This window comes from Thamnophis elegans, chromosome Z (genome assembly GCF_009769535.1).
Source record: "Thamnophis elegans isolate rThaEle1 chromosome Z, rThaEle1.pri, whole genome shotgun sequence".
Taxonomy (NCBI): Eukaryota; Metazoa; Chordata; class Lepidosauria; order Squamata; family Colubridae; genus Thamnophis; species Thamnophis elegans.
In genome coordinates, this window is record NC_045558.1 from 101,108,142 (window position 1) to 101,121,673 (window position 13,532).

At 39.1% G+C, this 13,532-nt stretch overlaps 1 protein-coding gene across 3 annotated transcripts in view; it reads left to right on the top strand.

Moving 5' to 3' along the window:
- Positions 1 to 13,532, top strand: part of TBKBP1 (TBK1 binding protein 1) — a 74,947-nt gene that overhangs the window by 5,315 nt on the left and 56,100 nt on the right. For 2 of the 3 annotated variants that reach the window (XM_032237531.1, XM_032237534.1), the window contains exons 2-3: positions 9,470 to 9,746; positions 12,607 to 12,729. In XM_032237531.1, the coding sequence (XP_032093422.1) occupies positions 9,470 to 9,746; positions 12,607 to 12,729 (400 nt within the window). Of the gene's footprint in view, positions 1 to 9,465; positions 9,747 to 12,606; positions 12,730 to 13,532 lie in introns of all 3 variants that reach the window. The other variant, XM_032237532.1, reaches the window with a different exon arrangement.

Sequence of the window (13,532 nt, forward strand, 5' to 3'; positions counted from 1 at the left end):
AAAATAAACTTGAATGTACCATGTAGTAAATTATTTGAAGTATACAAAGGAGACAGGTGGTTTATTACTGGAGATTTATAGTACTTTGAGAAAGTGCTTCTTTATAAGAAAATCCCCTCTTGGTGAATAGTGCTCTCTGTATATATGATATATACATTATATTATAGATGCGTCTAGCAAGGCATTTATGTATTCTAACAGATTATATTCTCCCATCATTTGCCTGTCTGCAGACTCCTACATTCTACCCAAGAGTGTAACCTGGTGTTGTCATGTCTTAAACACCAGCTGTTTCCCTTTCCTCTTCATTTTTTTTCATCTTGTCTGGTGAAGCGTTTTTAGCTTGCATGTTATTTTAGAAACTTGAGTTGGCCTAATAAGAATGTTACCTTAAGATGGAGTAGGTGTTTTTATTTTTACTTCATTACTTTTATTTTGCTTCGCTTTATGTATTTATAAATGCAGCTTTCCTAAGGATACATTTTTATATGCGGCTGCCATTTTTTCTGTTTCAATGTAGAAATCTAAGGAGTAAGGTTTACAGTGATCCAAAGATTAATGAGTTCAAAGCTATTCATATTGAAAGATGCAACATACACATGAATATCCATGTATTATAGGGATATAAATAAATAATTTATTTCTTCTAGGTTTAAAATAAACTATTGTTTTGCTTTGATTTGTATTTTTTTCTAATTTTTTTTTAATCCTCCAGACATTGGTGGAAAGATTCCTCCACCCTCCCATATCTCCGATTCTCAATTACGTGTTACTTGCAGGTATGGGTAGGCTTTGCTTTAATTGAATGTATTTAAATACAGATCCCTATAGTAACTGCAACACTCCTTTACAAAGCACAATAAATGATTGAATGGAAAAGGAAAATGACATTTACCTGCAGCAAAAAATGTCCATGTGCATGCATTTATGCCAATACTAGAAAATATAAGTTTTAGCTGGTATTTTGTGTATAGAAGCTACAGTTTTTCTTCTCACCTGGAATGACCTTGAACTGTAGCATATTGAATTAGCTGGTTGGGTGTGCAAATCTAGATAGCTGTTGACTGCCAGTTGATTTAATTTGAACAGCTTCAGTTTTTAGAATTACCGTAACTCTTTCCCCTTCCATTACTACCTCACCTCTATTGCCATCTGCAAATGCAACCAAAATAACTCTGTGCAATGTAGCTTTAGATAAGTTACCTGAGCTGAAACATGGAGGGTTAATATTCAAAACACACACACACACACACACACACACTTGGGCAAGTTGCTTGGTTTCAGTTCGTGCCCAGCCAATAGAATCAAGAACAACACTTGGAGTTCTGAGAACTGGTAGTTCCTTTATTGTTTCTCTCCTACCAACAGAATCTTGCCAGACTAAAGCAATTATCTGCCATAATTACAAAGTATATTCTGTGACTTATAAGGGAGGGCTCAATCTTGCTGTCTTCCTGCCTGCCAGACATTCCAAGCTCTGCTGTCTCTTTGCCCTCTGGGAATGGGCCCACCCTTCCTAATGATTTCTGATTACATTTCACTACATCTTCTTTTTTTTTTTAAAAAAATGTTGTGATAATAAATCTCAATAAATAGACATGGACTGTTCAACCATCTGATCTTTAATTAATAAGAATGTATTGTTAAGAATGGTTAGAAAAAGAAAAGCTGTTGGTAAATTTACATGGAGTGAAGGAAAAAAACTCGAGTCAAATTCCAAATTTTGTAAGAATCATAAGATAGAAGTAAATCTTGTTCTTCCAAAACTATATTACAGGATAAACTATTTGTGATTGCTAACAGAAATAAAATCCTCAAATAGTAAAACATCAACATTACGAGAAGTTGGTGTAGCTAATTTTATAGATACTTATGGTACAGGGACAATAAAGAGAACAAAAATGTTTTAAAAAATATAATGCAAAGTTTGATCAAAAGTGTGAAATCTTATGAGAAAAAAAAATAATTCAAACAATCTTACTGGTAGCCTCTCCTTTAAATTTGCTTTAATTTTGAAGACAACTATAGTAAGAAAAATGCAACTACAGTATTCATTTAGACTCCATGAACAGATCAAAAACATACCAAGAACTACTTGGTGAAGCTAGAACATACCATTGTTGATGTATCTACAGATTGCTAGAAAAATAAAAACTGATCTCAAAAATAGGGGACAGCTTCTAAGAAAATGTTATGAAATTGGAATGCTCATATACAATCAACAGCATGTATTAGAGCATATACAGGTTAGTCCTCAACTTATGACCACAATTAGAACCAGAATTTCCATTGCTGAGTAAGATGTTTTAAGATTTTACAATCTTTTCTGCCTCCGTTAAGCAAATTACTAAAGTTAAGAGCATCATGTGGTCATTAACCAAATCCAACTTCCCCTATTGACTATGCTTGTCAGAAACTAGCTGGAAAGGTGACAAATATGATCATATGTCTTTGGGATGCTGCAACACTTTTAAATACACTCCGGTTGCTAAGTGCTCAAAGTTTGATCATATATCCATTGGGATGCTGCAACAGTTGTAAATGCAAGGATCTGATTTAAGTCTTTATTTTCACTGCTGTTGCTTCACAAATGGCTTTAAGCTGATGACTACCTGTATAAAAACTGTTACTCAGATATGGCATGGAGACAGAGCAAAATTTAAAAACCCTACATAATAAATTAGTTGCAAAACTTTAAAGAAACAGTCACAAAACAACAATGGGAAAAATTATGAAATGTATAAAATTTGTTCCAAGTTATAACTTATGAAAAAATTGTATAAAATATAGGTGGTATACAACTGTCAGTAATTACCAACATAGATAAATTGTACAGTAATTAAAGTTGAAAATGCTATAAAATAGGGGGAACATACTTGTGTCGCAGACATGTAACCCATATGCCCACCCCGAAAAGTATGACAGAAATATAAAGCACTATTCAGAGAAATTAAATATAAAATGAAACTGCAATTCTCACTAGGCATAATTCCAAAACATAAAACAAAATATAATTTACTAAGATACATGTTTAAAGTGGAAGGAAACATTTAGCACATTAGAAAGAGATACGTTACCAAGATATCAGACTGGGACATTAAACTAGGAGAATATGCACTAAGGGCAAAATTAACAGCATATATTCACAATAGAAGTTTAATTAAATTTAAGCAAGAATGGCTTCTATTCATACTATATATTACATAACAAGGCAAATGTAAGTATCGATAAATGTGCTTTTCAATTTGAATAGGAACTGTCTAAAGATTTGAAATGAGACACACACAAAAATTTAAATGTCTATAAATATTGTACATTATTTATTTATTTAGCAAACAAATAATGCCAGGTATTGAAAGGAGGACTACTTTGAACTAATTGTTTAACATTCTTCTTTAATTGTATTCTTATAATAGGACCGGTTACACGGACCAGACTGGACTTTTATTTTAGCATAAACTGAAAAATCATTAAAAGGAACCTTTCTTGTTCTTTTTTCCCTGCAAATGACACCCCTGCCGCTGCTGTCCTTCGTCTAAAGCTGTTATTAGCGATAAACCAAATGTGTGCCGTTAGTTCACAGCCATTGTAAGGGTGAGACTAAAATAACATGCATTTACCTTTAACTGCAGGGCTATGAAAAACAGCCACATATTCTTTCTCTGGCCTCTTTTGTCTTCTTCCCATGTAGCAATGAGCAAACAGTTGCTTTAGAGGACAGGTATTGGAAGATGTCCACAAGATATTGAAACAAAAGGCCTTCAGTGCCCTTCAGCTGGGCAGCCATCTGCAAGTGTAATGGGAATGCCACCTTACCAATAGGCTTGAAAGGAAATTCAGTCACTTCTCCAGTTAGCTTTTATCAAGGGCAAAAAAGGGAAGTGGCTCCATCTTGTTATCCTGTTCCGGCAACAAACATTCTTAGGCCAGCTACAGGAATTGGAGTGCACATCTGCATTTGCTTTCTAAAATTTACACTGTAAACCAAATGATTAGGAAAGGAACATAACCAGAGAAAATACAATCACTCCCATACCATTATGTGCATGTAAACATACACATAGACTTTCTACATTATAATCTGAAGCAGTAATTTAAGTCCTATTGTGGTTAAAATGCTCAATATTTTGTGTCAGCTCTGATAGCATATGCATAATTTCTCAGGACAAAAGAAGTAGTTTTGGTTTAAAGGCTGTCTCAGAATAGCCGTTTTTACATCATTTTCAAATAACCATATTGTCTGGTCCTTTCTTGTAATTGTGACCACCGAAATTGGAAAAGCTAGATCAAAGACCACATCTGTCAACACAGTGCTTTCCACTTTCAAGGTCAAGAAATGAATGACAAGAAATTTGTTATCACATAAATGCAAGAGAAAGAGAAAGGTAGTACTTAAAACCAATGTGATATTTAAAAATAAATAAAAGATATTTGGTGATGTGGATTTAGAGATGTTAATTATTTAAGAGTTTTTCTCATTCTATTTGCAACGTATATTCCTGTCCAAGCTTGCATAAACAATGTATTACAAACTCTAGCTGACCAGATTATGTAGGCTGAAGATAAATACCCAGATTCGCTCCACATTGTGCTAGGAGATTTCAACAGTGCTAACTTAAGCCAAGAGCTACCAAGATACTTTCAGCATGGTCAACTATCTTATTAGAGGCAAGAATACTTTAGACCACTGCTACACAACATTAAAAGATGCTTATCGGTCTTTACCATGAGCATTTGTGGGACACTCTGATGATTGTTATGATTCACCTTGTACCTGTTTATAGACAAAGGCTTAAAACCATAAACCAACAATTAAATCAATGAAGCCTTGAACTGAGGAGGCAAAGTTAAAGCTACACGCTTGCCTTGATTGCACAGATTGCAATGTTTTCGAACATACCTCTACAGACTTGGATGAACTTACAGATACTGAAAATCATGTGTTAGTTTTTATGAAGACCTTTGTGTGCCAACCAGAAACCTGCAAATATATAGAACCAACAGACCTTAGTTCACAGCTAAACTCAAGCAGATACATTGTGCCATAGAATGCTGTACAATCAGGCCAGAAATGTATTAACAAGGGAGATCAGAGCAGCAAAAATCAGTTACTCTGAAAATCAGAGGAATCAGTTGTTAACAAATTAACCAACAAATGTATGGAAAATGCTTAAAAATATCACTGTTTACAGCAACCTTTCCATGCTGAAGGGAATCAACAACTGACAGATGATCTGGTTATGTTTTACTGTAGATTTGAGAGGAAACCACTGTCACATATAACCTCCATCTCAGATAGACCAACAACAGCCAAGCCTCCTACAACTGACCCCATACCTTTGGGCCCCCTACCTCTGGTGATTAGCGAAAATGATATGCAAGGTCAAGATATGCAGACAAACACTTGAAAAAGCACCCGTCCCAGACAAAGTAACTGCTTTTTGCTTGAAAGCTTCTGCTGACCAACTGGCCCTCATCTTCACCTGTATCTAGAGATATGTTATGTTCCTTCTTGCTTCAAATGCTCCACTGTCATTTCAGTGCTGAAGAAACCCTCCATTAAGGATCTAAATAACTACAGACCTGTTGCTCTGTCACCCATAGTTATAAAAATCTTTGAAAGGTTAGTGCTGGCCCACCTGAAAACCTTCACGCATCCGCTGTTAGACTCCTTGCAATTTGCCTATTGAACCAATAGATCAGCGGATGATGCTGTTAGTATGGCTCTGAACTACATCCCACAACACCTTGAACCTCCAAGGACCTATGCAAGGATTCTTTTTGTAGACTTCAGCTCAGCATTAATGCCATCATTCCAGATATTCGTCTAACTGAACTGATTCAGCTTGTATGTGGATCATAAACTTTCTAACAGACAGGAAACAGGTAAAGCTAGGCAAAATCATATCAGATACCACAGGGGCCTCCCAGGGCTGTATTCTCTCTCCACTTCTCTATATCAACTTTAACAAAGGATCTCTTTGTTAAAGTACTGAAGTTTGCAGATGATACAACAGTGATTGGTCTCATTTGAGACAATGACAAATCTGCATACAGATGGGAAGTTGAACAACTAACCTTGTGGTGTAGCTGGAACAGTTTTGTATTGAACATACTCAAAACTGTAAAAATGATTATAGATTTAAGGAGAAGTCCTCCTATTCTACCACCTCTTACAATACTAGACAACATAGTATCAACAGTAGGGACCTTCAAAGTTTCTAGGTTCTATAGTATCTCAAGAGTAAAGATGTTGATGTTAGGACACCTAACTTCAAAAATGTCATCAGAAAAGCACAACAAAAAATGTTCCCCCTGTGCCAACTCAGAAAGCTCAGACTGCCTAAAGAGCTGCTGATACTGTTCTACAAAGGAATTGTTGAGTCTGTAATTTGCATTCTAAAATGGTCTGGTTTGGCACTGCAACCGAACAAGACAGATACAGACTTCAATGTATAGTTAGAATTGCAGAAAAAAATAATTGCTACCAGCCTGCCTTACATTGAGGACCTGTATATTGCACGAGCCAGAAAGAGAGCTGTGATAATATCTACAGATCCCTCACATCCTGGATCTAAACTGTTTCAACTTCTTCCATCAAGACAACACCATAGGGCATTACAAGCCAAAACAATTGGGCACAAGGGCAATTTTCTTCCCTCCCCCATGCCAAACAACTAATTCCCACAATACTTTCAAACTACCTAGTAGGGCTGTATTGCTATTTTTATTCTCATTTTTCCTATTATCTGTTTCCTTATCTTCTTATGATTATAACTTTCTTGCTTGTTTTTTATGTTAATTTTATATTAATTGTCTTATTCAGTATCCTAGTATGATTTATGTTGATTAGTTATTTAGTATCCTTTGACGGTCACAAAATATATCATGATTTATAATGTAATGTATTTTTATGATGATTATGATCATGATGTATCACTTGTTGCTTGTATATACACTGAGAGCTTATGTATTGGAGACAAATTCTTTGTGTGTCCAATCACACTTGGCCAATAAAGAATTCTACTCTATTCTATAAATGTAGATTGATTTCTAGAGCCCGTATATAATAGCTGATTTCCCCCCATTATTAAAGCTGCTTCAATATCTGTAAAAAGAGTAAATTATTATCTTTTGACTCTTTGCCGCTAGGCTGAGGTGAGTTCCTAGAAAGAGAAATATTGATTTTCATGCCTTGGGTGAAGACCTCATATAGATACATGAAGAAAACACAAGGCAAGAGTGAACAGTTCTAGGTGAAACCGTAGAGTTTTAGGAAACTGGTAGAGGAAGCATTCTCCCTTAGGCCAGCCTATACGATACGATAGGATTGTTTTATACAAAATAGGAGAACTCCAGTGGTGGGATTCAACTGGTTCACACCACTTCGGCCGAACCAGTTGTTAAATTGCTGGCTGGCCCCTCCTCTTTCAGGAGTCCACATGCACCCCATGGCTCGCAGGTAAATGCAGGGAGGCCTACAAGGCCCAAAACTGTGTGTGTGTGGGTGCAGTGTGACACCTCCCCTCCGCAGCCTGTTTTTGTTCCTAGGAGGCTGCAGAGAGGCCTACTAGGCCCAAAATAGGGTACAGCCTGTTTTTGCTCCCAGGGAGCTACAGGAGGTCAAGCACTGCCTGTCACATCCCCTGACCAAATTGATATTTAAATTATTTGAATCCCACTACTGGAGAAATCTATATGTATATTTCCAGAGTTCTGGAAATAGGTGGGGAGCAGTAATAATAATGCTTGTATTTATTTTAATTATAACCTATATAATCAGTAAATTAATTTAGATGCAGAAAAATACCTCTCTTGACCAGGGAAATAGTCTACCTTAATTTTTCTCTGTATTTTCTTTCAGTTACTTTATAGGATAATATTAACATTATAGGAAGTAGGATAAATGGGTTTTTTTATCGTTGCTATTGTTTGGTAACTGAGAATCAGATGAGTTTTGGGCATTGCAGATCATCTAGAGATCTGTAGTGAACTATTGATCTCTATTCAGACGAGATAGAAGGTGATCCATCACGTTCTATCTCGTCTGAATGCAGAAAATTGAAGTGGATAGGTCAGTGGTTTGAGTCTATACAAGTAGTTTCCTGTGCTTTTTATTTCCTAAAGAGCCAATAGTTACCTTTTATCTATTTTTGTTCCTTTATATGGGAGAATAAGAGCATTCGGAACTGTAAAAAAATTATTCTGCTTTTTAAAAATAATGAATGATTTTTGTAGTCTCATTTCTTTCTCAACACGCCCACATTAGCTATTAGAAAAAGCCTGCTATGATGTGCAAGTTGCTGCAGCAGTTTTGACACCCACTTTTCCTCAGTACCTGATTTTATCTTGCTATTGTTCTTCTTCCCATTCACCTTCCCCATTTCTTTTCCTTTTCTGTGGGGTTGTCACGTTCTGTGCCCATGTCCAAAGTTGTTCAGTTCTTTCAACAGACCATCTCTGTGTTGGGCTTGACTAACGCACTTTCTTCTTTCCAATACTTATACTGAGAAATTCAATGCAGCATTTGAGTTGCAGATTTTTCTTTCACTTTTGAGGGGTGACTTAGAAGAATCTGCTAATGGGTATAAAGTGGCCTGGTAGAGAGTTAGACCCAGGTGTCATTCAGGACAGTATATAATGGCACAAGTTAGATCTGGATCCTTGGTGAATAAAGGTCCAGGCATTCTCTGACATAAGACTTGTGGGGGATGGGAATGAGAGTTATAGTAAGATTGTTTCTGACAAACTTCGTGCTCCCTGAAAACAGGTGGGAAGGACATAAGATGATGCCAAGCAAGTCCTGTCTGGTCAATTTGTGCTTAGCTTCCTTCCAAGCACACATCAATAAGCATAATAGGCACTTCTAAACTGCTGCAATATGTGATGGGTGAGACAGCATAATTGGTAGATGCAGCTGGGGGAGAGCAATCCACCACAATTCTTGAGCATACTTAGAAATGAAGGGTTAGAAACACAAATATGTACTGGAGTATGACACTAGTATAGCATAAATTTTTAAAACAAAAATGATATGCTATCAATAGGAAGCACATAGTCTATAATCAGAAGATGTAAACAAAGTCTGAATAAAAATGTTGATATAATTTCTAAAGAGTAGCCTTTAATATTCATTAAAATATATTATCTTGTGGGAGATAAAAATTAACATATAGTTTAAAATGCCACTAAACTATGAAGACATTATGAAGCATCCTCTGGTATTGCATTATCATTATTAAGCTGCGTATTTGCACCATTTCTTTATTAGACTTTATCCTGGATTCCAAACACATATTGTCCCACAGAATAGCTTTCAACAATTAAAATTCATTTACAAATATACAGATCTTTTGCTCAGCTTATAACAAAAACGATAAGAAGATGCTTAAAAGAAGTGGAATGGTAGAAAAAAAGTATTTTGCTATTTCCCTTATTGTTCTTCTTTCTTGTCACCTCCTACAGCTAGATTTGGCCATGCATTGATATTTCCTGCTAAATGCTCACTCCTTCCAGACTGTGTCATGGACTCCATGTTTGAGGATGACATCAGCATCCTTACCCAAGATGCCTTGGTGCAGGATGATGAATGGTTGGACAGTCCGAACACTGACCTCTCCAGTGAGATGTGTTCTGCCTCTCACTTTGCTTTCATCACAGCATATGATGACATCAAGAATCGCTTGACAGGGCTAGAGCGGGAGAACACTAACCTCAAACGGAAGCTAAAGATGTATGAGATCAAGGTGAGTGGTTGCTGTCTAAAGTAAGACCAGTCAGAAAAATAGCATATATCAATTCGGGGGGGGGGGGGATGTTGCTCCTAACATGGGCAGGAATGTATGTAATTACCTGTTGCTACAGAACGTTGACCTCACACAATAGGAGCTGAGCGCGTCCCTCCTACTTTTTAATGTGTTGGTTCCTGTTATGCTAGGACAATTTTCTCCAACTGCCTGTATTGAGACTGCAGTTTCAGAAATTTCAGCCAGATTAGTTTTGGGAAGTTATATTCTAATACCTCTGTAGGATGTAAAGATAAAGAAGGCTAGAGTAGCCTTTAATTCATTTATTCTTTTTTAAACACCTCTGTGGACCATTTGATCATGCCAAGGGTGGGTAGTTGCTAGATGGACCAATGTGCTAACTAGGCATTAGCCAGTCTATTTTATTTTTTTACCTAGGAAAAATGCCATATTGCTGCCAATGCTGACTTGTTATAAATCTGTTCAGATGTTTTGCAACACTTCCTTCCTTTTGTCTGGTTTTTTTATTTTAAATAAAATAAAAGTAACTACCTAAATAGAGAACCTCCTTCTTAAACCAATAGCTCTCATATTGTGGCCCACAGATTACTATCAACTTCAATTAGAAATTTCATGGAAAGACAATTGAAGCATTGAATATATTTATATTTTACCCAGTGTTTGATTTTTTAAAAATCTACTTAGTCCAGGCCGGATAACTCTTTTTTCTGTATCATTTTTCTGTCTTTATTTTAGCAGCTAGCATTGTAACTCTTAAGGTTTAAGGTTTAAGGTTTATTGGGATTTATATGCCGCCCTTTTCCCTGAGGGGACTCAGGGCGGCTTACAACCACAGGGGAGGGGGGTGCAAGGTCAGAAACAAACAATATGTGCACAAAGAAAAAATAATAAAACACAACTTTCATTCAGCAATCAAACACTCGGGCGGGTAATTGGAACCTATCCCCAGGCCTGCTGGGAGAGCCAGATCTTGAGGGCTGCGCGGAAGGTCTGGATAGTGGTGAGGGTACGGATCTCCATGGGGAGCTCGTTCCACAGGGTCGGGGCAGCAACAGAAAAGGCTCTCCTCCGTGTGGTCGCCAGTCGACATTGACTGGCAGATGGGATTCGGAGGAGGCCCAATCTGTGCGATCTAATTGGTCGATTTAGGGAGGTAATCGGCAGAAGGCGGTCTCTCAAGTACCCAGATCCACTACCATGGAGTGCTTTAAAGATGGTCATCAGTATCCTGAAGCGCACCCGGAGACCAACAGGTAGCCAGTGCAGCTCGCGGAGGACAGGTGTAACGTGGGCGAACCGCGGTGCGCCCACTATCACTCGCGCGGCTGCATTTTGGACTAGCTGTAGTCGCCGGATGCACCTCAGGGGCAACCCCATGTAGAGCCCATTGCAGTATTCCAGTCTAGAGATCACAAGGGCTCGAGTGACTGTTGTGAGAGCCCCCCGGTCTAGGTAGGGCCGCAACTGGCGGACCAGGCGAACCTGGGCAAATGCCCCCCTGGTCACAGCCGACAGCTGGTGATCAAAAGTCAGCTGTGGATCCAGGAGGACTCCTAAGTTGCGGACCCTATCTGAGGGGTATAAAATTTGACCCCCCAGCCTAAGCGTTGGTGTATTAGCCAAATTATTGGGGGGGAAGCACAACAGCCACTCGGTCTTATCCGGGTTGAGTACCAGTTTGTTAGCACTCATCCAGTTCTTAACGGCCTCCAAACCCTGGTTCATCACGTCCACCGCTTCATTGAGTTGGCACGGGGCGGACAGATACAATTGCGTATCGTCCGCATATTGATGGTATTTTATCCCGTGCCTCCGAATGATCTCGCCCAGCGGTTTCATGTATATGTTAAATAGTAGGGGGGATAGGACCGAACCCTGAGGTACCCCACATGTTAGGGGCCTCAGGGACGATCTCTGCCCCCCGACCAACACCGACTGCGACCTGTCCGAGAGGTAGGAGGAGAACCACCGCAGAACAGTGCCTCCCACTCCCACCTCCCGCAGTCGTCGCAGAAGGATACCATGGTCGATGGTATCGAAAGCCGCTGAGAGGTCAAGGAGAACCAGGATGGACGCATAGCCTCCATCTCTGGCCCTCCAGAGATCATCGGTCAATGCGACCAAAGCGGTTTCTGTGCTGTAACCAGGTCTGAAGCCGGACTGGAAGGGGTCAAGATAGCTAGTTTCCTCCAAGGCCCGTTGAAGCTGAAAGGCCACCACTTTCTCGACAACCTTCCCGATAAAGGGAAGGTTGGAGACAGGACGAAAGTTGTTTAAGATGGCTGGATCTAACGATGGTTTCTTCAGGAGGGGTCTCACCACCGCCGTTTTAAGTACGGCGGGGAAGTGCCCCTCCCGAAGAGAGGCGGTGACAACCGCCTGGATCCAGCCATGCGTCACCTCCCTGCTGTTAGCCACCAGCCAGGAGGGACACGGGTCCAAAATACAAGTGGAGGCACTTACAGCTTGAATGGCCTTGTCCACATCCCCAGAGGCAACTTCCTGGAACTCAACCCAGAGCTGATGTAACAAATGATCCTCCTGTGACTCAGCTGGACCTACTGCGGTGGAGTCCAAGTCCGATCGAAACCGAGCTACTTTGTCCGCCAAGAATTGAGCATAATCCTCAGCCCTACCCTGCAAGGGGTCTCCCGCATCCCTCCTATTGAGGATATCTTGGATATTCAGATCTTACATGCAGATTTACATGTTATTACTTCCCATTTTGTGCAAATATAGTGAAATGTGTGTGTGTTTGTGTACATATAGATACATAAACTCACAATATTATCATATATATACACATATAGACATGCATTTTTTTATATCTGGTTTGCAGTTTCCATTGATCAGTGACTTTGGAGAAGAACGTCTGTTCCCAGCTTATGAATCCAAGGAGACTTCTCTTCTGAAGAGCGAGAAAGCCAACCTCCAGCAGCAGTTGAATCAGTTCCAGCGTGAGGTGAGGGGACTGTTCAGCAACCTTTGAAAAAAATGTATGCACTTAACTTACTGATCTTTTCATAAATTTTTTCTGTCATATAGTGGCTTTTACCACTGCCTCATGAATTGAAATGTGGTTGAAGGCTGAGGGTTTGTTTTGTTTGGTTCATTTGAGTAGCATGTGACTATGATAGAATCAGTGGTATGGTATTCAGCTGATTGTTACCGGTTTGGGTGAACCGTCAGTGGTGGAGGCTGGAGGCTCCGCCCCCCCGCCACCACCCCGACGTAATATGCAACCTTCTGCACATGCAGTGCAAGTGCGCTAACATTTGCAAAGTGGTAGCAAAGATAAGTGATTCCACCAGTATACAAAATTAATAAGAAAATGATAGCTGCAGTTGCTTTAAGAAGGACAGTCCATTTTCATTAAGGATAATTTAATGGGGTGTGTTCATTTTGATGTGCAACTTTCTGTTGTGTTCTGGAATTTTAATCTTCTCACATTTGGAAGAAGGGTCCTGTACAGTTTCAATTTCAGAAAGCACAGTGAGTAAGTACTGTAACTTAGCAAAGACATAGAAAGAGTTTCACATGTCTCAAATCACACCTTCAGCTAGGTGAGACCAGTGGTACATCTGGATCTCATATTTCAGGGTTCTGTTTGCACAGGAAGCTCTCAAATGACAACAATCCAAAATTGTGCACATAGAGACAAACACAAGTGTGCACAAATACACACACACACACAGGGAGAGGACTGTGAATGAAGTTGCTTTTGTTGTGTCTTTTCCTAGAAATAGATAACTTAGTAACTGAAAT